This window comes from Crinia signifera, chromosome 2, assembly GCF_055691185.1.
Source record: "Crinia signifera chromosome 2, ASM5569118v1, whole genome shotgun sequence".
Classification (NCBI taxonomy): Eukaryota; Metazoa; Chordata; class Amphibia; order Anura; family Myobatrachidae; genus Crinia; species Crinia signifera.
In genome coordinates, this window is record NC_139218.1 from 405,704,830 (window position 1) to 405,731,516 (window position 26,687).

General features: G+C 50.0%; 1 protein-coding gene across 1 annotated transcript in view; it reads left to right on the forward strand.

The window, feature by feature from the left end:
- LOC146058353 (tyrosinase-like) overlaps positions 1-26,126 on the forward strand; it is an 84,610-nt gene extending 58,484 nt beyond the window's left edge. The window contains exons 2-4 of the mRNA XM_083170636.1: positions 3,071-3,272; positions 16,501-16,636; positions 25,742-26,126. Of these exons, the coding sequence (XP_083026762.1) occupies positions 3,071-3,272; positions 16,501-16,636; positions 25,742-25,925 (522 nt within the window). The 3' untranslated portion in view covers positions 25,926-26,126. The remainder of the gene's footprint in view (positions 1-3,070; positions 3,273-16,500; positions 16,637-25,741) is intronic.
- Positions 26,127-26,687: the final 561 nt, after the last annotated feature.

The following is a 26,687-nucleotide window of genomic DNA, read 5'->3' on the forward strand; positions in this document are numbered from 1 at the left end:
CCACCAGATTACAGGACAGTCCTGATGGGATGCAGAAACCATCTCATATAGAGGAAGGAGGGCCCTGCTCACAGGCTTACAGTCTATAGGGATAATAGGAGGGATACATAAGGATAGGATTCCATAGCATGGCAGTCCCACCAGATTACAGGACAGTCCTGATGGGATGCAGAAACCATCTCATATAGAGGTAGGAGGGCCCTGCTCGCAGGCTTACAGTCTATAGGGATAATAGGATGGATATATAAGGATAGGATTCCATAGCATGGCAGTCCCACCAGATTACAGGAGAGTCCTGATGGGATGCAGAAACCATCTCATATAGAGGAAGGAGGGCCCTGCTCACAGGATTACAGTCTATAGGGATAATAGGAGGGATACATAAGGATAGGATTCCATAGCATGGCAGTCCCACCAGATTACAGGACAGTCCTGATGGGATGCAGAAACCATCTCATATAGAGGTAGGAGGGCCCTGCTCACAAGCTTACAGTCTATAGGGATAATAGGAGGGATACATAAGGATAGGATTCCATAGCATGGCAGTCCCACCAGATTACAGCACAGTCCTGAAGGGATGCAGAAACCATCTCATATAGAGGTAGGAGGGCCCTGCTCACAGGCTTACAGCCTATAGGGATAATAGGAGGGTTACATAAGGATAGGATTACATATCATGGCAGTCCCACCAGATTACAGGAGAGTCCTGATGGGATACAGAAACCATCTCATATAGAGGTAGGAGGGCCCTGCTCACAGGCGTACACTATAGGGATAATAGGAGAGATACATAAGGATAGGATTCCATAGCATGGCAGTCACACCAGATTACAGGACAGTCCTGATGGGCTGCATAAACCCTCTCATATAGAGGAAGGAGGGCCCTGCTCACAATCTTACAGTCTATAGGGATAATAGTAGGGATACATAAGGATAGGATTCCATAGCATGGCAGTCCCACCAGATTACGGGAGTCCTGATGGGATGCAGAAACCATTTCATATAGAGGTAGGAGGGCCCTGCTCGCAGGCTTACAGTCTATAGGGATAATAGGAGGGATAGATAAGGATAGGATTCCATAGCATGGCAGTCCCACCAGATTACAGGACAGTCCTGATGGGATGCAGAAACCATCTCATATAGAGGTAGGAGGGCCCTGCTCACAGGCTTACAGTCTATAGGGATAATAGTAGGGATAGATAAGGATAGGATTCCATAGCATGGCAGTCCCACCAGATTACAGGACAGTCCTGATGGGATGCAGAAACCATCTCATATAGAGGTAGGAGGGCCCTGCTCACAGGCTTACAGTCTATAGGGATAATAGGAGGGATACATAAGGATAGGATTCCATAGCATGGCAGTCCCACCAGATTACAGACAGTCCTGATGGGATGCAGAAACCATCTCATATAGAGGTAGGAGGGCCCTGCTCACAGGCTTACAGTCTATAGGGATAATAGTAGGGATAGATAAGGATAGGATTCCATAGCATGGCAGTCCCACCAGATTACAGGACAGTCCTGATGGGATGCAGAAACCATCTCATATAGAGGTAGGAGGGCCCTGCTCACAGGCTTACAGTCTATAGGGATAATAGGAGGGATACATAAGGATAGGATTCCATAGCATGGCAGTCCCACCAGATTACAGGACAGTCCTGATGGGATGCAGAAACCATCTCATATAGAGGTAGGAGGGCCCTGCTCACAGGCTTACAGTCTATAGGGATAATAGGAGGGATACATAAGGATAGGATTCCATAGCATGGCAGTCCCACCAGATTACAGGACAGTCCTGATGGGATGCAGAAACCATCTCATATAGAGGTAGGAGGGCCCTGCTCGCAGGCTTACAGTCTATAGGGATAATAGGAGGGATACATAAGGATAGGATTCCATAGCATGGCAGTCCCACCAGATTACAGGACAGTCCTGATGGGATGCAGAAACCATCTCATATAGAGGTAGGAGGGCCCTGCTCACAGGCTTACAGTCTATAGGGATAATAGGAGGGATACATAAGGATAGGATTCCATAGCATGGCAGTCCCACCAGATTACAGGACAGTCCAGATGGGATGCAGAAACCATCTCATATAGAGGTAGGAGGGCCCTGCTCACAGGCTTACAGTCTATAAGGATAATAGGAGGGATACATAAGGATAGGATTCCATAGCATGACAGTCCCACTAGATTACAGGACAGTCCTGATGGGATGCAGAAACCATCTCATATAGAGGTAGGAGGGCCCTGCTCACAGGCTTACAGTCTATAGGGATAATAGGAGGGATACATAAGGATAGGATTCCATAGCATGGCAGTCCCACCAGATTACAGGACAGTCCTGATGGGAAGCAGAAACCATCTCATATAGAGGTAGGAGGGCCCTGCTCACAGGCTTACAGTCTATAGGGATAATAGGAGGGATACATAAGGATAGGATTCCATAGCATTGCAGTCCCACCAGATTACAGGACAGTCCTGATGGGATGCAGAAACCATCTCATATAGAGGTAGGAGGGCCCTGCTCACAAGCTTACAGTCTATAGGGATAATAGTAGGGATACATAAGGATAGGATTCCATAGCATGGCAGTCCCATCAGATTACAGGACAGTCCTGATGGGATGCAGACACCATCTCATATAGAGGTAGGAGGGCCCTGCTCACAAGCTTACAGTCTATAGGGATAATAGTAGGGATACATAAGGATAGGATTCCATAGCTTGGCAGTCCCATCAGATTACAGGACAGTCCTGATGGGATGCAGAAACCATCTCATATAGAGGTAGAAGGGCCCTGCTCACAGGCTTACAGTATATAGGGATAATAGGGGGGATACATAAGGATAGGATTCCATAGCCTAGCAGTCCCACTAGATTACAAGACAGTCCTGATGGGATGCAAATAGCTATGAATGCTACTGGAGGTTGTGTGGGGGTCCTGAATATTATAGGCTGCCTAAAGAGGTATGTTCTCAGGGAACGCTTGGAGACTAGGGAAGAGTCTTAATGTGCATGGAAGGGCATTCCATATGGTGGGTGCTGAATCTAGATATTTTTCTTTTCAGGAGATTTGTGCAGGTTTTGATTTTGGTCAAACCTCTTGTTTAATGGAGGACTGTGAATGTGAACGTCCGAGGATTGTACGCAGAGTGAATCACACAGGAATGGCGATACCAACAAGACAGGACCTATTCTACTGCTTCTCCTTAGTACTGGATGCACCACCATACAACTGGAATTCAATATCATTCCGCAACTGTCTGGAAGGTAAGAAATACAGCAGCTGCTGTAACATGCAGTGACTGACATACAGGGAACCCGGGAATGACTGCCACACTGAGAGCAATGTGCAGTGACTGACATACAGGGAACCCGGGACAGACTGCCACACTGAGAGCAATGTGCAGTGACTGACATACAGGGAACCCGGGAATGACTGCCACACTGAGAGCAATGTGCAGTGACTGACATACAGGGAACCCGGGACAGACTGCCACACTGAGAGCAATGTGCAGTGACTGACATACAGGGAACCCGGGAATGACTGCCACACTGAGAGCAATGTGCAGTGACTGACATACAGGGAACCCGGGAATGACTGCTACACTGAGAGCAATGTGCAGTGACTGACATACAGGGAACCCGGGACTGATTGCCACACTGAGAGCAATGTGCAGTGACTGACATACAGGGAACCCGGGACTGATTGCCACACTGAGAGCAATGTGCAGTTACTGACATACAGGGAACCCGGGAATACTTGCCACACTGAGAGCAATGTGCAGTGACTGACATACAGGGAACCCGGGACTGACTGCCACACAGAGCAACATGCACTGACTGACATACAGGGAACCCGGGAATACTTGCCACACTGAGAGCAATGTGCAGTGACTGACATACAGGGAACCCGGGAATACTTGCCACACTGAGAGCAATGTGCAGTGACTGACATACAGGGAACCTGATTATGGCTGCAGCACTGAGAGCAACATACAGTGCCTGACATACAGGGAACCCGGGAATGACTGCCACACTGAGAGCAATGTGCAGTGACTGACATACAGGGAACCTGGGAATGACTGCCACACTGAGAGCAATGTGCAGTGACTGACATACAGGGAACCCGGGAATGACTGCTACACTGAGAGCAATGTGCAGTGACTGACATACAGGGAACCCGGGAATGACTGCTACACTGAGAGCAATGTGCAGTGACTGACATACAGGGAACCTGGGAATGACTGCCACACTGAGAGCAACATGCAGTGACTGACATACAGGGAACCCGGGAATACTTGCCACACTGAGAGCAATGTGCAGTGACTGACATACAGGGAACCCGGGAATGACTGCCGCACTGAGAGCAACATACAGTGACTGACATACAGGGAACCCGGGAATGACTGCCACACTGAGAGCAATGTGCAGTGACTGACATACAGGGAACCTGGGAATGACTGCCACACTGAGAGCAATGTGTAGTGACTGACATACACGGAACCCGGGAATGACTGCTACACTGAGAGCAATGTCCAGTGACTGACATACAGGGAACCCGGGAATGACTGCCACACTGAGAGCAATGTGTAGTGACTGACATACACGGAACCCGGGAATGACTGCTACACTGAGAGCAATGTGCAGTGACTGACATACAGGGAACCCGGGACTGACTGCCACACTGAGAGCAATGTGCAGTGACTGACATAAAGGGAACCCCGGAATGACTGCCACACTGAGAGCAATGTGCAGTGACTGACATACAGGGAACCCGGGAATACTTGCCACACTGAGAGCAATGTGCAGTGACTGACATACAGGGAACCCGGGTGTGGCTGCAGCACTGAGAGCAATGTGCAGTGACTGACATACAGGGAACCCGGGAATGACTGCTACACTGAGAGCAATGTGCAGTGACTGACATACAGGGAACCCGGGAATGACTGCTACACTGAGAGCAATGTGCAGTGACTGACATACAGGGAACCTGGGAATGACTGCCACACTGAGAGCAATGTGCAGTGACTGACATACAGGGAACCCGGGAATGACTGCTACACTGAGAGCAATGTGCAGTGACTGACATACAGGGAACCCGGGAATGACTGCTACACTGAGAGCAATGTGCAGTGACTGACATACAGGGAACCCTGGAATGACTAGCCACACTGAGAGCAATGTGCAGTGACTGACATACAGGGAACCCGGGAATGACTGCCGCACTGAGAGCAACATACAGTGACTGACATACAGGGAACCCGGGAATGACTGCCGCACTGAGAGCAACATACAGTGACTGACATACAGGGAACCCGGGAATGACTGCCACACTGAGAGCAATGTGCAGTGACTGACATACAGGGAACCTGGGAATGACTGCCACACTGAGAGCAATGTGTAGTGACTGACATACACGGAACCCGGGAATGACTGCTACACTGAGAGCAATGTCCAGTGACTGACATACAGGGAACCCGGGAATACTTGCCACACTGAGAGCAATGTGCAGTGACTGACATACAGGGAACCCGGGAATGACTGCCACACTGAGAGCAATGTGTAGTGACTGACATACACGGAACCCGGGAATGACTGCTACACTGAGAGCAATGTCCAGTGACTGACATACAGGGAACCCAGGAATACTTGCCACACTGAGAGCAATGTGCAGTGACTGACATACAGGAAACCCGGGACTGATTGCCACACTGAGAGCAATGTGCAGTTACTGACATACAGGGAACCTGGGAATGACTGCCACACTGAGAGCAATGTGCAGTGACTGACATACAGGGAACCCGGGTGTGGCTGCAGCACTGAGAGCAATGTGCAGTGACTGACATACAGGGAACCCGGGAATGACTGCTACACTGAGAGCAATGTGCAGTGACTGACATACAGGGAACCCGGGACTGACTGCCACACTGAGAGCAATGTGCAGTGACTGACATAAAGGGAACCCCGGAATGACTGCCACACTGAGAGCAATGTGCAGTGACTGACATAAAGGGAACCCCGGAATGACTGCCACACTGAGAGCAATGTGCAGTGACTGACATACAGGGAACCCGGGTGTGGCTGCAGCACTGAGAGCAATGTGCAGTGACTGACATACAGGGAACCCGGGAATGACTGCTACACTGAGAGCAATGTGCAGTGACTGACATACAGGGAACCCGGGAATGACTGCTACACTGAGAGCAATGTGCAGTGACTGACATACAGGGAACCTGGGAATGACTGCCACACTGAGAGCAATGTGCAGTGACTGACATACAGGGAACCCGGGAATGACTGCTACACTGAGAGCAATGTGCAGTGACTGACATACAGGGAACCCGGGAATGACTGCTACACTGGGAGCAATGTGCAGTGACTGACATACAGGGAACCCGGGAATGACTGCCACACTGAGAGCAATGTGCAGTGACTGACATACAGGGAACCCGGGAATGACTGCCACACTGAGAGCAATGTGCAGTGACTGACATACAGGGAACCCGGGAATGACTGCTACACTGAGAGCAATGTGCAGTGACTGACATACAGGGAACCCGGGAATGACTGCCACACTGAGAGCAATGTGCAGTGACTGACATACAGGGAACCCGGGAATGACTGCCACACTGAGAGCAATGTGCAGTGACTGACATACAGGGAAGCCGGGTGTGGCTGCAGCACTGAGAGCAATGTGCAGTGACTGACATACAGGGAACCCGGGAATGACTGCCACACTGAGAGCAATGTGCAGTGACTGACATACAGGGAACCCGGGAATGATTGCCACACTGAGAGCAATGTGCAGTGACTGACATACAGGGAACCCGGGAATGACTGCCACACTGAGAGCAATGTGCAGTGATTGACATACAGGGAACCCGGGAATGACTGCCACACTGAGAGCAATGTGCAGTTACTGACATACAGGGAACCCGGGAATGACTGCCACACTGAGAGCAATGTGCAGTTACTGACATACAGGAAACCCGGGAATGACTGTCACGCTTAGAGCAATGTGCAGTGATTGACATACAGGGAACCCGGGAATGACTGCTACACTGAGAGCAACGTGCAGTGACTGACATACAGAGAACCCTGGTGTGGCTGCAGCACTGAGAGTAATGTGCAGTGACTGACATACAGGGAACCCGGGAATGACTGTCACGCTTAGAGCAATGTGCAGTGATTGACATACAGGGAACCCGGGAATGACTGCTACACTAAGAGCAACGTGCAGTGATTGACATACAGGGAACCCTGGAGTGGCTGCAGCCCAAAGAGCCAGCGGCGTAACTATTATTTCGGCGCCCCCCCCCCCCCCGTCGATAATAAAACACGCCCCCCCACTCCAGACGCCCATGCCCCCATCCCCCGCATATTTACCTGTATTCGCTGCACTGGTCCTGGCTCCCATCCTGGCTTCATTCTGATGCTATGAAACACGGACCATCATAAAATGGCCGCCCCCGTACAGCAGACAGTTTTAGAGAACTGGCTGCTATATGGGGGCGGACATTTTATGGTAGCCCGTCGCAATAGCATCAGAATGAAGCCAGGGGAGCCGGGACCACCGCAGCGAATATAGGTAACGCTGCGGGGGAAGGGGCATTACAATAGCACAGCAGCCACCCGGCGCCCGCACCGCGGGGGCTGAGGTGCTGTAGTTACGCCACTGCAGAGAGCAATGTGCAGTGATTGACATACAGGGAACCCGGGACTGATTGCCACACTGAGAGCAATGTGCAGTTACTGACATACAGGGAACCCCGGAATGACTGCTACACTGAGAGCAATGTGCAGTGACTGACATACAGGGAACCCGGAAATGACTGCTACACTGAGAGCAATGTGCAGTGACTGACATACAGGGAACCCGGGAATGACTGCTACACTGAGAGCAATGTGCAGTGACTGACATACAGGGAACCCGGAAATGACTGCCACACTGAGAGCAATGTGCAGTGACTGACATACAGGGAACCCGGAAATGACTGCCACACTGAGAGCAATGTGCAGTGACTGACATACAGGGAACCCAGGAATGACTGCCACACTGAGAGCAATGTGCAGTGACTGACATACAGGGAACCCGGGACTGACTGCTACACTGAGAGCAATGTGCAGTGACTGACATACAGGGAACCCGGGAATGACTGCTACACTGAGAGCAACGTGCAGTGATTGACATACAGGGAACCCTGGAGTGGCTGCAGCCCAGAGAGCCAGCGGCGTAACTATTGTTTTGGCGCCCCCCCACCACCACTCCAGACGCCCATGCCCCCCATCCCCCGCATATTTACCTGTATTCGCTGCACTGGTCCTGGCTCCCATCCTGGCTTTATTCTGATGCTATGAAACACGGACCATCACAAAATGGCCACCCCCGTACAGCAGACAGTTTCAGAGAAATGGCTGCTATATGGGGGCGGACATTTTATGGTAGCCCGTCGCAATAGCATCAGAATGAAGCCAGGGGAGCCGGGACCACCGCAGCGAATATAGGTAACGCTGCGGGGGAAGGGGCATTACAATAGCACCGCAGCCCCCCAGCGTCCGCACCGCGGGGGCTGAGGTGCTGTGGTTACGCCACTGCAGAGAGCAATGTGCAGTGATTGACATACAGAGAACCCGGTTGTGTCTGCAGCACTGAGAGCAACGTGCAGTTACTGACATACAGGGAACCCGGGTGTGCCTGCAGCACTGAGAGCAACGTGCAGTTACTGACATACAGGGAACCCGGGTGTACCTGCAGCACTGAGAGCAATGTGCAGTGACAGCCATATCCAGATTCCCTGATGTGGAGGTGCACCCGTGAGAGTAGGGAGTAAGGTTGGAGAAGGGGGAAAAAGCTTTATTCAGCTTTCCCAGAATTAGGTGCCACTCAATCACCACTGCCAGCTCCTCAAATATCTGGGGTTCAGCCTGAAGGGCTCACTGCTGCACCGAGCGGTCTAAAGGCCCCCATACATTAGTCCGACTTCCTAGAGACAAGTAAGGCTTGATTTCCCCTGCAGCTCCCCGGGAAGGGGACACACGATTAGGCACTTGATGTGCCAAATTTAGCATATGATAAATCTGATGGATTTATCATATGCAGTCCCCGGGGAGCTGCAGGGGAGAGCCGGGTGGGGGACGTTGGGGAGCTGCAGGGAACAGCTGGGCAGGGTGAGCTGACAGCAGTCGGGGGACACTGGTGATCCGGTCATGGGGAGAGGCTGGCAGGGGAAGCTAACACATAGGCAGCGGGCGGGGGGACGCTGGTGAACCGGCGAGGGGAACAGCTCACGTGCTGGGCAGGACTCGGACCAGGCAGCCACAGCTGCGAGGAAGAAAGAAAAACCCAATACAAAGAATGGGGAGCCAGTGATTGGCTGAGAGAGCTCTCAGCCAATCACTGCCTCCCCATTCGTTTGTATTGAAGCTGCGGCTGCCTGGTCCTCCTGCCCAGCACGTGAGCTGTCCCCCTCACCGGTTCACCTTCACTGGCGTCCCCCCGCCCGCTGCCTGTGTCAGCTGCCCCTGCCAGCCTCTCCCCATGCCCGGCGTCCCCCACCTGCTGACTATTTGTCAGGTCACCCGCCCGCTGACCCTGCCTGGAGACTGCACATAAGATTTAGGAAATCTTATGTGCAGCCGGTACGACTGCCCGACTCCGATCCAATGCGCACGGGACCACGCATCGGGATGGACAGGGTGTCAAAACATGCGATTTGGGACGATTTCCCTGCCCGATTCATCCAAATCGGGAGAAATCGGGCCCAAGTCGCATAATGAATGGGGGCCTTAACACCCACAATGACCTGCTCCAGTGATGACTATCTCCACAATCCTCACTGTAAAGCTTTTATTTGGCTGCAAACAGGCGCCTGCCAGCCAGGCTAGTTTGGCCAGCTGAATTCTGGGTGGCTCAGAGCCCTTCAGCCTCCAGTCATGGAACTTCTGGGCTTTGCTAGGCCCCGTCACTCCAATCCTGTCAAATATAGTCTTTTTTAGGCTAGGATAGGAGCATGCCTCCGCCACAGTCCTATCCACATATTGTATGCTCGCTGTGCCTCCCCTGTTAAACGGGGAGCCAGCCTGTCAGACCATTCCGCTGCAGGCCATCCAAAACTAGTGGCTGTGCGCTCAAACATGCAAAGGAATGCCCATATGTCATCAGCTGGGGTGAGTTTCGGTAGTCTCTCCCACTCTAGCTCACTTTTCCTCACTGCCTTTAACTCCTCATGCAAAACTTGTATCTGAGTCTGCTGACCGGCAGTCATCTTCTGAAGCCTAACATGTATCGCCTGGACCTGGACTTGCTGGCCTTGTATCTGAGTCTGCTGACCGGCAGTCATCTTCTGACGCCTAACATGTATCGCCTGGACCTGGACTTGCTGGCCTTGTATCTGAGTCTGCTGACCGGCAGTCATCTTCTGACGCCTAACATGTATCGCCTGGACCTGGACTTGCTGGCCTTGTATCTGAGTCTGCTGACCGGCAGTCATCTTCTGATGCCTAACATGTATCGCCTGGACCTGGACTTGCTGGCCTTGTATCTGGGTCTGCTGGCCGGCAGTCATCTTCTGACGCCTAACATGTATCGCCTGGACCTGGACTTGCTGGCCTTGTATCTGAGTCTGCTGACCGGCAGTCATCTTCTGACGCCTAACATGTATCGCCTGGACCTGGGCTTGCTGGCCTTGTATCTGAGTCTGCTGACCGGCAGTCATCTTCTGACGCCTAACATGTATCGCCTGGACCTGGACTTGCTGGCCTTGTATCTGAGTCTGCTGACCGGCAGTCATCTTCTGACGCCTAACATGTATCGCCTGGACCTGGACTTGCTGGCCTTGTATCTGAGTCTGCTGACCGGCAGTCATCTTCTGATGCCTAACATGTATCGCCTGGACCTGGACTTGCTGGCCTTGTATCTGGGTCTGCTGGCCGGCAGTCATCTTCTGACGCCTAACATGTATCGCCTGGACCTGGACTTGCTGGCCTTGTATCTGAGTCTGCTGACCGGCAGTCATCTTCTGACGCCTAACATGTATCGCCTGGACCTGGGCTTGCTGGCCTTGTATCTGAGTCTGCTGACCGGCAATCATCTTCTGATGCCTAACATGTATCGCCTGGACCTGGGCTTGCTGGCCTTGTATCTGAGTCTGCTGACCGGCAATCATCTTCTGACGTCTAACATGTATCGCATGGACCTGGGCTTGCTGGCCTTGTATCTGGGTCTGCTGACCGGCAGTCATCTTCTGATGCCTAACATGTATCGCCTGGACCTGGGCTTGCTGGCCTTGTATCTGAGTCTGCTGACCGGCAATCATCTTCTGACGTCTAACATGTATCGCCTGGACCTGGGCTTGCTGGCCTTGTATCTGAGTCTGCTGACCGGCAATCATCTTCTGACGTCTAACATGTATCGCATGGACCTGGGCTTGCTGGCCTTGTATCTGGGTCTGCTGACCGGCATGTATCGCCTGGACCTGGGCTTGCTGGCCTTGTATCTGAGTCTGCTGACCGGCAATCATCTTCTGACGTCTAACATGTATCGCATGGACCTGGGCTTGCTGGCCTTGTATTTGGGTCTGCTGACCGGCAGTCATCTTCTGACGCCTAACATGTATCGCCTGGACCTGGACTTGCTGGCCTTGTATCTGAGTCTGCTGACCGGCAGTCATCTTCTGATGCCTAACATGTATCGCCTGGAATTGGACTTGCTGGCCTTGTATCTGGGTCTGCTGGCCGGCAGTCATCTTCTGACGCCTAACATGTATCGCCTGGACCTGGACTTGCTGGCCTTGTATCTGAGTCTGCTGACCGGCAGTCATCTTCTGACGCCTAACATGTATCGCCTGGACCTGGGCTTGCTGGCCTTGTATCTGAGTCTGCTGACCGGCAATCATCTTCTGATGCCTAACATGTATCGCCTGGACCTGGGCTTGCTGGCCTTGTATCTGAGTCTGCTGACCGGCAATCATCTTCTGACGTCTAACATGTATCGCATGGACCTGGGCTTGCTGGCCTTGTATCTGGGTCTGCTGACCGGCAGTCATCTTCTGATGCCTAACATGTATCGCCTGGACCTGGGCTTGCTGGCCTTGTATCTGAGTCTGCTGACCGGCAATCATCTTCTGACGTCTAACATGTATCGCCTGGACCTGGGCTTGCTGGCCTTGTATCTGAGTCTGCTGACCGGCAATCATCTTCTGACGTCTAACATGTATCGCATGGACCTGGGCTTGCTGGCCTTGTATCTGGGTCTGCTGACCGGCATGTATCGCCTGGACCTGGGCTTGCTGGCCTTGTATCTGAGTCTGCTGACCGGCAATCATCTTCTGACGTCTAACATGTATCGCATGGACCTGGGCTTGCTGGCCTTGTATTTGGGTCTGCTGACCGGCAGTCATCTTCTGACGCCTAACATGTATCGCCTGGACCTGGACTTGCTGGCCTTGTATCTGGGTCTGCTGGCCGGCAGTCATCTTCTGACGCCTAACATGTATCTCCTGGACCTTGGTTTGCTGGCCTTGTATCTGGGTCTGCTGACCGGCAGTCATCTTCTGACGCCTAACATGTATCGCCTGGACCTGGGCTTGCTGGCCTTGTATCGGAGTCTGCTGACCGGCAGTCATCTTCTGACGCCTAACATGTATCGCCTGGACCTGGGCTTGCTGGCCTTGTATCTGAGTCTGCTGACCGGCAGTCATCTTCTGACGCCTAACATGTATCTCCTGGACCTGGGCTTGCTGGCCTTGTATCTGAGTCTGCTGACCGGCAGTCATCTTCTGACGCCTAACATGTGTCGCCTGGACCTGGGCTTGCTGGCCTTGTATCGGAGTCTGCTGACCGGCAGTCATCTTCTGATGCCTAACATGTGTCGCCTGGACCTGGGCTTGCTGGCCTTGTATCTGAGTCTGCTGACCGGCAGTCATCTTCTGATGCCTAACATGTATCGCCTGGACCTGGGCTTGCTGGCCTTGTATCTGAGTCTGCTGACCGGCAGTCATCTTCTGACGCCTAACATGTATCGCCTGGACCTGGGCTTGCTGGCCTTGTATCTGAGTCTGCTGGCCGACAGTCATCTTCTGACGCCTAACATGTATCGCCTGGACCTGGGCTTGCTGGCCTTGTATCTGAGTCTGCTGACCGGCAGTCATCTTCTGACGTCTAACATGTATCGCCTGGACCTGGGCTTGCTGGCCTTGTATCTGAGTCTGCTGACCGGCAATCATCTTCTGACGTCTAACATGTATCGCATGGACCTGGGGTTGCTGGCCTTGTATCTGGATCTGCTGACCGGCAGTCATCTTCTGACGCCTAACATGTATCGCCTGGACCTGGGCTTGCTGGCCTTGTATCTGGGTCTGCTGACCGGCAGTCATCTTCTGACGTCTAACATGTATCGCCTGGACCTGGGCTTGCTGGCCTTGTATCTGGGTCTGCTGACCGGCAGTCATCTTCTGACGCCTAACATGTATCGCATGGACCTGGGCGTGCTGGCCTTGTATCTGGGTCTGCTGACCGGCAGTCATCTTCTGACGCCTAACATGTATCGCCTGGACCTGGGCTTGCTGGCCTTGTATCTGGGTCTGCTGACCGGCAGTCATCTTCTGACGCCTAACATGTATCGCCTGGACCTCGGCTTGCTGGCCTTGTATCCGAGTCTGCTGACCGGCAGTCATCTTCTGACGCCTAACATGTATCGCATGGACCTGGGGTTGCTGGCCTTGTATCTGGGTCTGCTGGCCGACAGTCATCTTCTGACGCCTAACATGTATCGCATGGACCTGGGCTTGCTGGCCTTGTATCTGGGTCTGCTGGCCGACAGTCATCTTCTGACGCCTAAAATGTATCTCAAAAAAAGAAGGAAAAGACTCTCTTTTTGTTGGGGCACTCATTAATTAAATAGTTTGTAAGATTCAAAGATAATGTTTGTAGAACAGTTATTTGGGGTGACACGAAGGTTATCACATATGCAAAGGTTATAAATACTAGTAATACGTTTGTGGTGTGTTCTGGGATTTTAGCCAGAAGAGAAGTGAAAATTTGAATAAAATTTAGCTTTTAATTAGAATATCTTTAAAATAAGCACTAGACATGGACACACAAAACAAATAGCATAAATAAATTGTGAAAAAGAAATTGTATACTTATTGCCCCCCAAAAATTGTGAATATCTATGGGATAGAGTCCCTCCAATCCAGTTCGGGGGGTACACCCTCTCTGACAGTTATGAATATATAGTCCCTACACACTGGGAACAATCACACAAACAGATCCATTTGAGGGAGGGAAGGATGCTAGCAAAAAGAAACCAATTGTATTTTGAAACATACAGTACATGGATGTCTGTGAAAGATGTCACTGTTACCGTTTCCCCAGTCTAGGATCAGGTCAATTCAGTATATACGTTTAGTTATATACAGTAGTAACACTGGAAGTAGTAACAGACAATGTGTACATACACAATTAAAGCACCCAATCTGCTCCTGAGACAATTCGTTAGAAAGTCAGTAAAAAGTGGTGATACTAGCAATACTTTTGAGCAGAATTGTTATCATAGTATTAGCAATAATGTTCTTAAGTATACTAATTTTCACAATGAATAATTCTTGTAAAACTTAGCGAAATATGAGTAGTTCTCTACTTGTAGGATACTTTTGCCTCTAAAGCAAAAAGGTAGAGAGATTATTGGATTCTTGGTCTCCTCCTATGGACAGAGAAAGGAAAAAAGGGAGAGAGAGAGAAGAAATCCATGTCTTGCCATGTGGGATTACATGCTCATTGCCAACGGGGAATACATGCTCGTGGTAAATGGGGGACAGCCGCCAGGCAGAAGTGATAGCCAATGATAGTGGCAGAGCCTGGCTGTATTCAGAGCACTGCAGGTCCCAGCTATTTGAAATAATACCCATTTCACACCAGAAAATGCATTCCCAGGTTGGCCCCTTTTACACCAGCCTAGTCCCTGCATTTTCTGGTGTGAGGGGGAGAGAACACCCCCCCTCCCCCCCCCCCCCTTTAACCAGTTATCTCATTTAACCGGCTATATTTTTGGAACTAACTGACCCATTTACATGAAACAAGTATGATATTGAAGAACTTTTGAGTGGGCTTTGAATGATTTTGGTCCAGTGAAACTGGAACGTTTGGTTCCAGAGTAATCTGCCCTCAAAGAACATGAACAGCCATGAAATTACATTTCAAAAAGAGAAAAAAAATCGATTTACACGCTATATCTCTGGAACCGATTGACCGATATGGACCATCCTGGTATCATATTGAAGGCCCAGCGATTTGAATGACATCAACCACAAGCTCCTGTGATGCCAGGGGGGGGAACTTGCAGCCGTCTAAACTGGGTGGGGGTCGGAATTGACGGGTCCCATATTATCCTATGGGGAAAAAATGTTACAGCTTTGCCAGGCGATATCTCCGGTTCCCGGGGGGCTAGAGACACGGGGCTGGGCTCGTTGGAAAGCTCTAGTCCTCATCTACAAATTAAATGACAGGGGGGGCACGTGCCCGGGTGTCCCCCCCCCTGAATCCGCCACTGGGTACTGGGAAACACTGTCAGAGAGCCACAAACTGAGCTTTGGGCGGTACTTGTATCCTAGAACGGCCACAGCGATTTAGATCGCGAATAAAAAAAAAATCGCATCGATCGCATCGCATGCAGCTAAAAACGCATGCGATGCGACCGACGCGATGCCCGCGATTTTACATAGGGAATAATGTTAAATGGATAATTGAACTCAATTTAAATAGGGAAGAATGTTAAATGGGCAATTGAACCCAATTTACATAGGGAACAATGTTAAAGGCACCCTGAAGTGTGAAATGCCCCCCCCCCCAATTGTTAACGCCACCCCACGATGAACGTGAACCCGAAGCGTGGCGAGCGCCGCGAGGGGACGCGGATACCTTCACAGGTATCCGCGTACCTTCGCGGGCTTCACAGGTATCCACGTCCCCTCGCTGCGCTCGCCACACTTTCTATTCTCAACTCGACGCCGACGTGGATAGTGGGGGTATGAAAAGGTCGGAGGACGCATACCGCAGCCCCTTGCGGGCTCGCTGCGCTCGCCATGCTTTGGGTTCACGTTGATCGTGGGGTGGCGTTAACAATTGGGGGGTCCATTTCACACTTCAGGGTGCCTTCAACATTGTTCCCTATTTAAATTGAGTTCAATTATCCATTTAACATGTAAAATCGCGGCCATCGCGGTCATTCTAATTTAACATTATTTCCTATGTAAAATCGCGGGCATCGCGCATGCCATTATAAATTACCCGCGATTGTGGCCGTTCTAGGAAACAAGTACCCTTTGGGCACAGGTTCCCAGGTCAAGACCACTTGCATTTTTATTTGTCCCAACTGACCTGGCCGTCTTCTCCCTTTGTGGTTACTGGGGAGTGATCTGCAGGTGACTAGTGAGGGGAATCTGGTGTAATAGTGCCCACAGTTGTGTAATATTATATCTGTCTCCTTATATTCTCACAGGTAACATAAATCGTTTTAACCAATCAGCAACTACCAATCACAACGCTGTTCATGTTGCAATAGGCGGTACCATGGGCCAAGTTCCTACTTCCTGCAACGACCCCACATTTGCATTTCACCATGCATTCGTCGAAAAGTAAGTATATCAGTGTAATGCCATCATTTCCCCATTATATGTAACAGACACCCGGGATATGCATAAATAATCCATCACCAGCCTGTATAATGTAATGTGATCCAATGATACTAAATCCATTCAGCCACACACACACACACACACACACACACACACACACACACACACACACACACACACACACACACACACACACACACACACACACACACACACACACACACACACACACACACACACACACATCATAGAGGGACAGTCATATAATTCACTATAATCATGCACAAAATACAGTGATACAAATATGTATACTTTTAATTATTGTGAGTTATTTATAAAGCGCACACATACACCGCAGCGCATTCAGAGTCACAAATTACAGAGAGTGTATCAGTCACATCAGCCCCTGCCCCAGTGCTGCTTACCCTCTATATTCCCTATCACATGTACACACACATTACAGAGAGCGTATCAGTCACATCAGCCCCTGCCCCAGTGCTGCTTACACTCTATATTCCCTATCACATTTTCACACATTACAGAGAGCGTATCAGTCACATCAGCCCCTGCCCCAGTGGTGCTTACACTCTATATTCCCTATCACATGTACACACATTACAGAGAGCGTATCAGTCACATCAGCCCCTGCCCCAGTGCTGCTTACACTCTATATTCCCTATCACATGTACACACATATTACAGAGAGCGTATCAGTCACATCAGTCCCTGCCCCAGTGCTGCTTACACTCTATATTCCCTATCACATGTACATACATTACAGAGAGTGTATCAGTCACATCAGCCCCGGCCCCAGTGCTGCTTACACTCTATATTCCCTATCACATGTACATACATTACAGAGAGCGTATCAGTCACATCAGTCCCTGCCCCAGTGCTGCTTACACTCTATATTCCCTATCAAATGTACACACATTACAGAGAGCGTATCAGTCACATCAGCCCCTGCCCCAGTGCTGCTTACACTCTATATTCCCTATCACATGTACATACATTACAGAGAGCATATCAGTCACATCAGCCCCTGCCCCAGTGCTGCTTACACTATATATTCCCTATCACATGTACACACATTACAGAGAGTGTTTCAGTCACATCAGCCGCTGCCCCAGTGCTGCTTACACTCTATATTCCCTATCACATGTACACACACATTACAGAGAGCGTATCAGTCACATCAGTCCCTGCCCCAGTGCTGCTTACACTCTATATTCCCTATCACATGTACACACATTACAGAGAGCGTATCAGTCACATCAGTCCCTGCCCCAGTGCTGCTTACCCTCTATATTCCCTATCACATGTACACACACATTACAGAGAGCGTATCAGTCACATCAGCCCCTGCCCCAGTGCTGCTTACACTCTATATTCCCTATCACATTTTCACACATTACAGAGAGCGTATCAGTCACATCAGCCCCTGCCCCAGTGGTGCTTACACTCTATATTCCCTATCACATGTACACACATTACAGAGAGCGTATCAGTCACATCAGCCCCTGCCCCAGTGCTGCTTACACTCTATATTCCCTATCACATGTACACACATATTACAGAGAGCGTATCAGTCACATCAGCCCCTGCCCCAGTGCTGCTTACACTCTATATTCCCTATCACATGTACACACACATTACAGAGAGCGTATCAGTCACATCAGTCCCTGCCCCAGTGCTGCTTACACTCTATATTCCCTATCACATGTACACACACATTACAGAGAGTGTATCAGTCACATCAGCCCCTGCCCCAGTGGGGCTTACACTCTATATTCCCTATCGCATGTACACACATTACAGAGAGCGTATCAGTCACATCAGTCCCTGCCCCAGTGCTGCTTACGCTCTATATTCCGTATCACATGTACACACACACACATTACAGAGAGCGTATCAGTCACATCAGCCCCTGCGCCAGTGGTGCTTACACTGTATATTCCCTATCACATGTACACACACATTAGAGAACGTATCAGTCACATCAGCCCCTGCGCCAGTGGTACTTACTCTGTATATTCCCTATCACATGTACACACATTACAGAGAGCCTATCAGTCACATCAGCCCCTGCCCCAGTGCTGCTTCCACTCTATATTCCCTATCACATGTACGCACACATTACAGAGGGCGTATCAGTCACATCAGCCCCTGTCCCAGTGGTGCTTACACTCTATATTTCCTATCACATGTACACACATTACAGAGAGCGTATCAGTCACATCAGTCCCTGCCCCAGTGGTGCTTACACTCTATATTCCCTATCACATGTACACACATTACAGAGAGCGCATCAGTCACATCAGACCCTGCCCCAGTGCTGCTTACACTCTATATTCCCTATCACATGTACACACATATTACAGAGAGAGTACCAGTCACATCAGCCCCTGCCCCAGTGCTGCTTACTCTCTATATTCCCTATCACATGTACACACATTACAGAGAGCGCATCAGTCACATCAGACCCTGCCCCAGTGCTGCTTACACTCTATATTCCCTATCACATGTACACACATTACAGAGAGCGCATCAGTCACATCAGCCCCTGCCCCAGTGCTGCTTACACTCTATATTCCCTATCACATGTACATACACATTACAGAGAGCGTATCAGTCACATCAGCACCTGCCCCTGTGCTGCTTACACTCTATATTCCCTATTACATGTACACACATTACAGAGAGCGTATCAGTCACATCAGCCCCTGCCCCAGTGGTGCTTACTGTGAGGGTACGAGTTCCTCAATCACTCAGACACCGAGCAGATGAAACCAGAAGAATGGTTTATTTTCCACAGCACGCACAAATAGACAATAAACAGTGGCAAATGTAAATTGCAGAGTAGAAAGATATTCAGGTAGCAGGCCCAAACAGACAGTCCTTGTATAGTCACAGTCCCAGATCAGTTCCACAGGGCAAACTATCACTTAGCCCACACAGCAGTGATAGCATATAAGTCCACACGATACCTTGTGTAAATCCACACAACACAGACGCTCCACACCAGAGCTTGGTAGGATGCCCCCTTCCCGGGCAAACGATGTGTTCCACAAGATCCAGTGAAGGGTAGGACCCCTGAGACCGGATTGCGACTAACATACTGAGCTGGCAGGTGTACAAGTCATTTTAAAAACTTCCAATTTCCCACGCTTCTCCATACCATCAGTGGGCTTGCACTCAATCCCTATTGGTGGATTCAAGTCAGGTTTATCCCCCCTCCCAGGTACTGCTGCTGCCCATCTGCTTCTGCCCCCTGCTGGGGTCGGTTCCAGAAAGTCTGGAAGTAGCCAAGATATGCATAGCAGAGTCAACACAAGATATAAAACACAGTCTGATTACATTATGTGGTGGTCACCCCCTGTGGACAACCCTCCTGTTGATAGTAGGGGAATTTGATCACCCCCTGTGGTGATTGTCCTTCAGCTATCCCCCTCATGTAAACAGCAGGAACAATAATCGGCTGATTACATTATGGGCTGATCACCCCCTGTGGTGGCCGGTTCCACAAAGTCTGCTAGAGCCCAGAGGTTTGCAAAGAATTGTAAACCCCCCTGTGGAGATTGCCCCTCAGCTTCCACCCTCCTGTGATAGCAGGAACAAAAGTATGGTAATGGGACATAACCTTTTGGTGACTTATTTCCTGGGTATTTCCTGGCAGACCATATTAGGGCGAGAGCGATCTGATCTGGAACTACACACACATATAGGGAGTATATAGACATATATGGAGAACAAGAGGGTACCGACGGACTAAAATAGTACATTAATTACTACACCTAATAAAATATAGTAATTACAGATTTACAGTGAATCTGATAACCTCACATTCCTTCCCCTACTATTGTAGTCCCGGTACCCAGCTGTTCAGGAACCAATAACAACCTGGAATAGCGGGATGCAGAGCCGAGAATCTGGGGTTTGGATATACCACCTGAGTCCCACAGGGTGACATCATACCAAACCCATCTTGTAAAAGGCGGCTGGTTTGCAGAACCAGCAAGGGCATGATTACAGTCTAAGTCATACATTGGAACTAACAAGGGCTGTAGCAATTCCTCTTCTTCGGATTCTGGGTACCCCCCCTCTGCAACATTGTAACCTACTAATACTTTTGCCTCGGGCACAATGGGGCAGGGACCACTTTCCACCTCCCCCTCTTGCCCAAGGAACAGGGGCCAAACAGCAGGCCAATATAGGGGCTCTGGCCCTGGCACTTCCACCACCCCGTCATGTCCTTCCTCCCCCAAACCCAAACTAGGGGCATGGCACATTTCAGTCCAGCATTTGGTCTCAATGTCCAGGGCTGAGGAGGGACCCTCCATCACAAACAATTCCGCTGGTGGCTGCAGGACAGGCTGTGTCAGCTCTGTCCCCTTAAAAGCCAGATGCTCACCTGCAGCTACTTCTGCGCACACCTCCTTCTCCGCGATAGCCTCCTTCCCCAGCTGAGTATGCTGGGCAGCCCGAAACACGACGTCATCTGTGACTGGTGGGCTGGTGGCCTGGATGTTGTCGGATACTCCTCTAACCACGGCGGTCTCTTCTTGGACGCAGTCCTCATAGATCCCCTGGCAGCAGGATAATAGCTCTGCATCTCCCACCTCAGCAAAAGGGAAGCAGTAGTGCAGCTCCTCCCTAGGATGGGGGAGAAGCAATTGCAAACGGTGCCTTTCATCACGCCCCCTGCGACACTGATCTTGCCATGCTGGGGTATCCAGGAGCCCCCGATCAATCGCCTCTTCCTCTGCCACCACGAAGCACTCCTCCAGACACTGCAATTGTTCCCACACACTCAACTGGGCACCGAAATGGAGGATCCAGGCTCGATAATCAGCAAATGCATTTGTAGGATCTCCCTGATCGTGAAGGATCTGCTGAAGGATTTCCCCGCGAGTGCAGGATTGGATGGGTATACCTCGCAGCTGACCTTCTGCTATCAGCTCCTCCATACTCATTTCTTCAAGGGCAGTTAGGGGCCCCCCTGACAACGACCCTTCTCTTGCGGTAACAATTAATTCTGTGGCAGACCCCTCGGTTGTCTGCCCAGATTGCAGTAGCCCCCTTCTAGACCTTTCCTCTGGTTCTATCTGGGGCATCAATTTATTCTGGACTTGTCCTTCAGCCTCAGAATATTGTCCTCTTTGTAGCATCTGGGTAACTGTAGCAATCACTTCCTCTGTAAATTCTACAAACTCTGGCTCTCCTAGCAGATTCCAAGAAGTGGCCTCACCTTTACAGTGCAGGAATGCATCCCCCAGGTAACACACTTTGTCCTGTATGCTGGATACTCTCCACCCGCTGACCATCTGCTGAGCGTCTTCCCAGTACTTCCAGATATACTGCATTTTCCTGACAATAAATAACAGATCCGGCTTCCCAGCCTGCCGATACACTGAAGAACCTCCATCCCTGAGCTCCTCTGCTACAGGGGTCTTGAGGCATCGATTTTCTTTCCTTGGAAACATTTTCCCTTTCACAGGACTGACACCTGCTCACTTGCTGAACATCACCTTATTGCATTTTCCGTTTCCTTACATATGGTCTGATCCTCTGTTCTCTGTGCTTTCTGTGCTCGACGGTTGGTGTCTGAATGATCCCACTGTCGCTGCCGCCAAATGTGAGGGTACGAGTTCCTCAATCACTCAGACACCGAGCAGATGAAACCAGAAGAATGGTTTATTTTCCACAGCACGCACAAATAGACAATAAACAGTGGCAAATGTAAATTGCAGAGTAGAAAGATATTCAGGTAGCAGGCCCAAACAGACAGTCCTTGTATAGTCACAGTCCCAGATCAGTTCCACAGGGCAAACTATCACTTAGCCCACACAGCAGTGATAGCATATAAGTCCACACGATACCTTGTGTAAATCCACACAACACAGACGCTCCACACCAGAGCTTGGTAGGATGCCCCCTTCCCGGGCAAACGATGTGTTCCACAAGATCCAGTGAAGGGTAGGACCCCTGAGACCGGATTGCGACTAACATACTGAGCTGGCAGGTGTACAAGTCATTTTAAAAACTTCCAATTTCCCACGCTTCTCCATACCATCAGTGGGCTTGCACTCAATCCCTATTGGTGGATTCAAGTCAGGTTTATCCCCCCTCCCAGGTACTGCTGCTGCCCATCTGCTTCTGCCCCCTGCTGGGGTCGGTTCCAGAAAGTCTGGAAGTAGCCAAGATATGCATAGCAGAGTCAACACAAGATATAAAACACAGTCTGATTACATTATGTGGTGGTCACCCCCTGTGGACAACCCTCCTGTTGATAGTAGGGGAATTTGATCACCCCCTGTGGTGATTGTCCTTCAGCTATCCCCCTCATGTAAACAGCAGGAACAATAATCGGCTGATTACATTATGGGCTGATCACCCCCTGTGGTGGCCGGTTCCACAAAGTCTGCTAGAGCCCAGAGGTTTGCAAAGAATTGTAAACCCCCCTGTGGAGATTGCCCCTCAGCTTCCACCCTCCTGTGATAGCAGGAACAAAAGTATGGTAATGGGACATAACCTTTTGGTGACTTATTTCCTGGGTATTTCCTGGCAGACCATATTAGGGCGAGAGCGATCTGATCTGGAACTACACACACATATAGGGAGTATATAGACATATATGGAGAACAAGAGGGTACCGACGGACTAAAATAGTACATTAATTACTACACCTAATAAAATATAGTAATTACAGATTTACAGTGAATCTGATAACCTCACACTTACACTCTATATTCCCTATCACATGTACACACATTACAGAGAGCGTATCAGTCACATCAGCCCCTGCCCCAGTGGTGCTTACACTCTTTATTCCCTATCACATGTACACACATTACAGAGAGCGTATCAGTCACATCAGCCCCTGCCCCAGTGGTGCTTACACTCTATATTCCCTATCACATGTACACACACATTACAGAGAGCGTATCAGTCACATCAGCCCCTGCCCCAGTGCTGCTTACACTGTATATTCCCTATCACATGTACACACACATTACAGAGAGCGTATCAGTCACATCAGCCCCTGCCCCAGTGGTGCTTACACTCTATATTTCCTATCACATGTACACACATTACAGAGAGCGTATCAGTCACATCAGTCCCTGCCCCAGTGGTGCTTACACTCTATATTCCCTATCACATGTACACACATTACAGAGAGCGTATCAGTCACATCAGCCCCTGCCCCAGTGCTGCTTACACTGTATATTCCCTATCACATGTACACACATTACAGAGAGCGTATCAGTCACATCAGCCCCTGCCCCAGTGCTGCTTACACTGTATATTCCCCATCACATGTACACACATTACAGAGAGCGTATCAGTCACATCAGCCCCTGCCTCAATGGTGCTTACACTCTATATTCCCTATCACATGTACACACACATTACAGAGAGCGTATCAGTCACATCAGCCCCTGCCCCAGTGCTGCTTACACTCTATATTCCCTATCACATGTACACACACATTACAGAGAGCGTATCAGTCACATCAGTGATGTTTACACTCTATATTCCCTATGACCCTACCCCTTTGTCTGAGACTCTGGGAGAGTTTCCCCCATGTGATGCATCACACCAGTAGTGACATCAGACACCGCCCTCCCCAGCAGCGGGAGCTCCCGCACACACCTCAGCACTGACATAAGGTATGTTTGACTTGTTTTATTTTATGCACCTTGACAAAGGGGTTAGCAGACCCCGAAACGTTGGTATTGCTTCACTAAAATTTGTTTCTATACAAAGACCTCCAGAGTGCCTTCTTTTGTCCATCCAAACGATTTATACTATTGTTACAAGAAGGCACCATGGCAGCTTAAGATCCTTAGGAGGAGTGCCGGGCTGAATTCTACTCATATGTATATATATATATATATCTTATACAACATACACATACAATAATATAAACCCAGCTGCCTAGCAGCTACTGACTTTTTAAGGGCCTCTATTGTTAAGGATATATACTGTAGGGGGAGATTCTCTAAGCTAAAAATGCGGTAAAAACCCCATTATCGAGTTTTTACCGCATTTTGGGACGCACTAAGCATCTCCCGCCTATGGGCTTCTAATGCGTCGCCCCGCACCGACCCACCTCTGTCCCGCACTGACCCCCGCCGCCCCGCATTGCCCCCCCTTTCCTGTGTCCGGGCAGCACAGAGCTGTGCTGCCTGGACCCTGCACTGATCCTCTTCCGGGTGCAGGAAGGAGGAAAGCCAGCCCCCCCCGCAGCAGCAGCAGCCAGGTAGCGCATATGTGATAATTATGAATGCGATGGGCGGCGATAAGGGGCGGAGCTGGGGTGCAGATGTTAGAACATCACCCCCCCCTGCCTGTTCCCGGACATTGGATATTCCGGAAACGTCACCCGTCCGGACTCCGGACACCGGGCTTAATTACCGGATTGTTGGGAGTAATCCCGGACAGGTGGTAACCCTAACCTCTGCCCCATATACATAATGCCCCCAATATTGCTGTTTACACACACACACACACACACACACACATTGATTCACTCGCTTTCCCTCCACTTACCTACAAGTGGCTGCTGGATCTGTAGCAGCTCATCCTCTTCTCTGCATCCCTTGGCCATGTAGCTCTGCCCATCACGCAGTGTAGCCTAGCCCCCTTTTCTAAAGGTGCCCACACACAGTATGGCATGAGAGGCACTACAACAGTGTGTGATTTGAACTAGTACAGAATATACAGTATGGGCTGCACATACTTTCTTGCCTTGCGATATGTGATGCGCGGTAGCTACAATGTGAACTGCATGCGATGCGCTTTGAACTTAAAAGTTCAAAATGAATCCGACCATCGCACCTTGTGTAGGCTAATGATGCTGTCTCAGGGGGGTGGAAAGGGCTTCCAGCTGCCTGTTATACAGTGTGAAAGGTGCAGTGACAGGAGTGGCGCAGAGCAGGAAGAGCGCCTCTCCAGCCTGGTGCCACCCTTAGCTGAGTGGGTAGTGCCAGCTATGCTTATATACATAGATATCTGACAACCTAGCCAAGTATGTCTGGCATAATCCATCTCTTAAAGATATAAAATCCCACTGACGCTGTTCTTCGTTTTATCTTGTTACAGGGCATTCTGCGTATTTGGTGACCAAATATCTATCCAACCTTCGGATTATCCCTCGGATGTCCCATACGTAGGGCATAGAGCAGACGACTGCATTACACCATACCCTGAGTGCGTTAAGAATAGGGATCTGTATCTTTCATGCTATGACATAGGGTATAGCTACAGTTCCTATAATGGTTATTAGACTATGGCGACAGAATGGCGCAGAGATGATGGTGATTTTATCTGACGTTATCTCTGCATTAAACAATATACCAAAACAGATTTAATGATTAAAAGATTGTTATAAAGAATCATCAGCTTGCCGGAATAACTGATTAACCTTAGTAAGAATTCTATTACATATGATCAGTCAGAAGACGTTGCAATCAATCTGATATTAGCCAATTATATTCTAGTGAATTATCCTTCATACATTGTAACCAGCATTTGCAAAATAAATATTTCAGCAGAACTGTGTATTGTTGTTACTGGGGTACAGGCCGCCGCTGTGTGGTGTAAGCTGATCATTAGCAGCCCGAAGCAGCTATCCTGCTGCACTGTGGTCCACTGCTGCTGCGGGCGGAGGAAAGGGAGAATATTGGAGAATTAGGGTCCAATTCCAGGTGTAAATTCTGCCATCCTATGGTTTGCGGACTTTGCATTTTCCACAATGCGCATGTGCAGGGCCTGAGTGACAGGTGATGGACGTGTCAGGTGGATCCATGGCAAACCCAATCAAACACTGGGACTGCCCAGCAAATGCAGGTGTGGTTATAACAGCTAGGGGCGGGCACATGATGTTGGCGCCCGCCCCAATCATTCAATGGTAAGTAAACATGAACTGATTGTGGCGCTTATGAATGGATGTGTACCCTTATAAGGCAGTGGGCAGTGGCTACCTGCTCGTTGATCTGCGGACATGTGCAGCCCAGGGTGAGGGTCTGAATCGGGCCGTAGGTGTAAC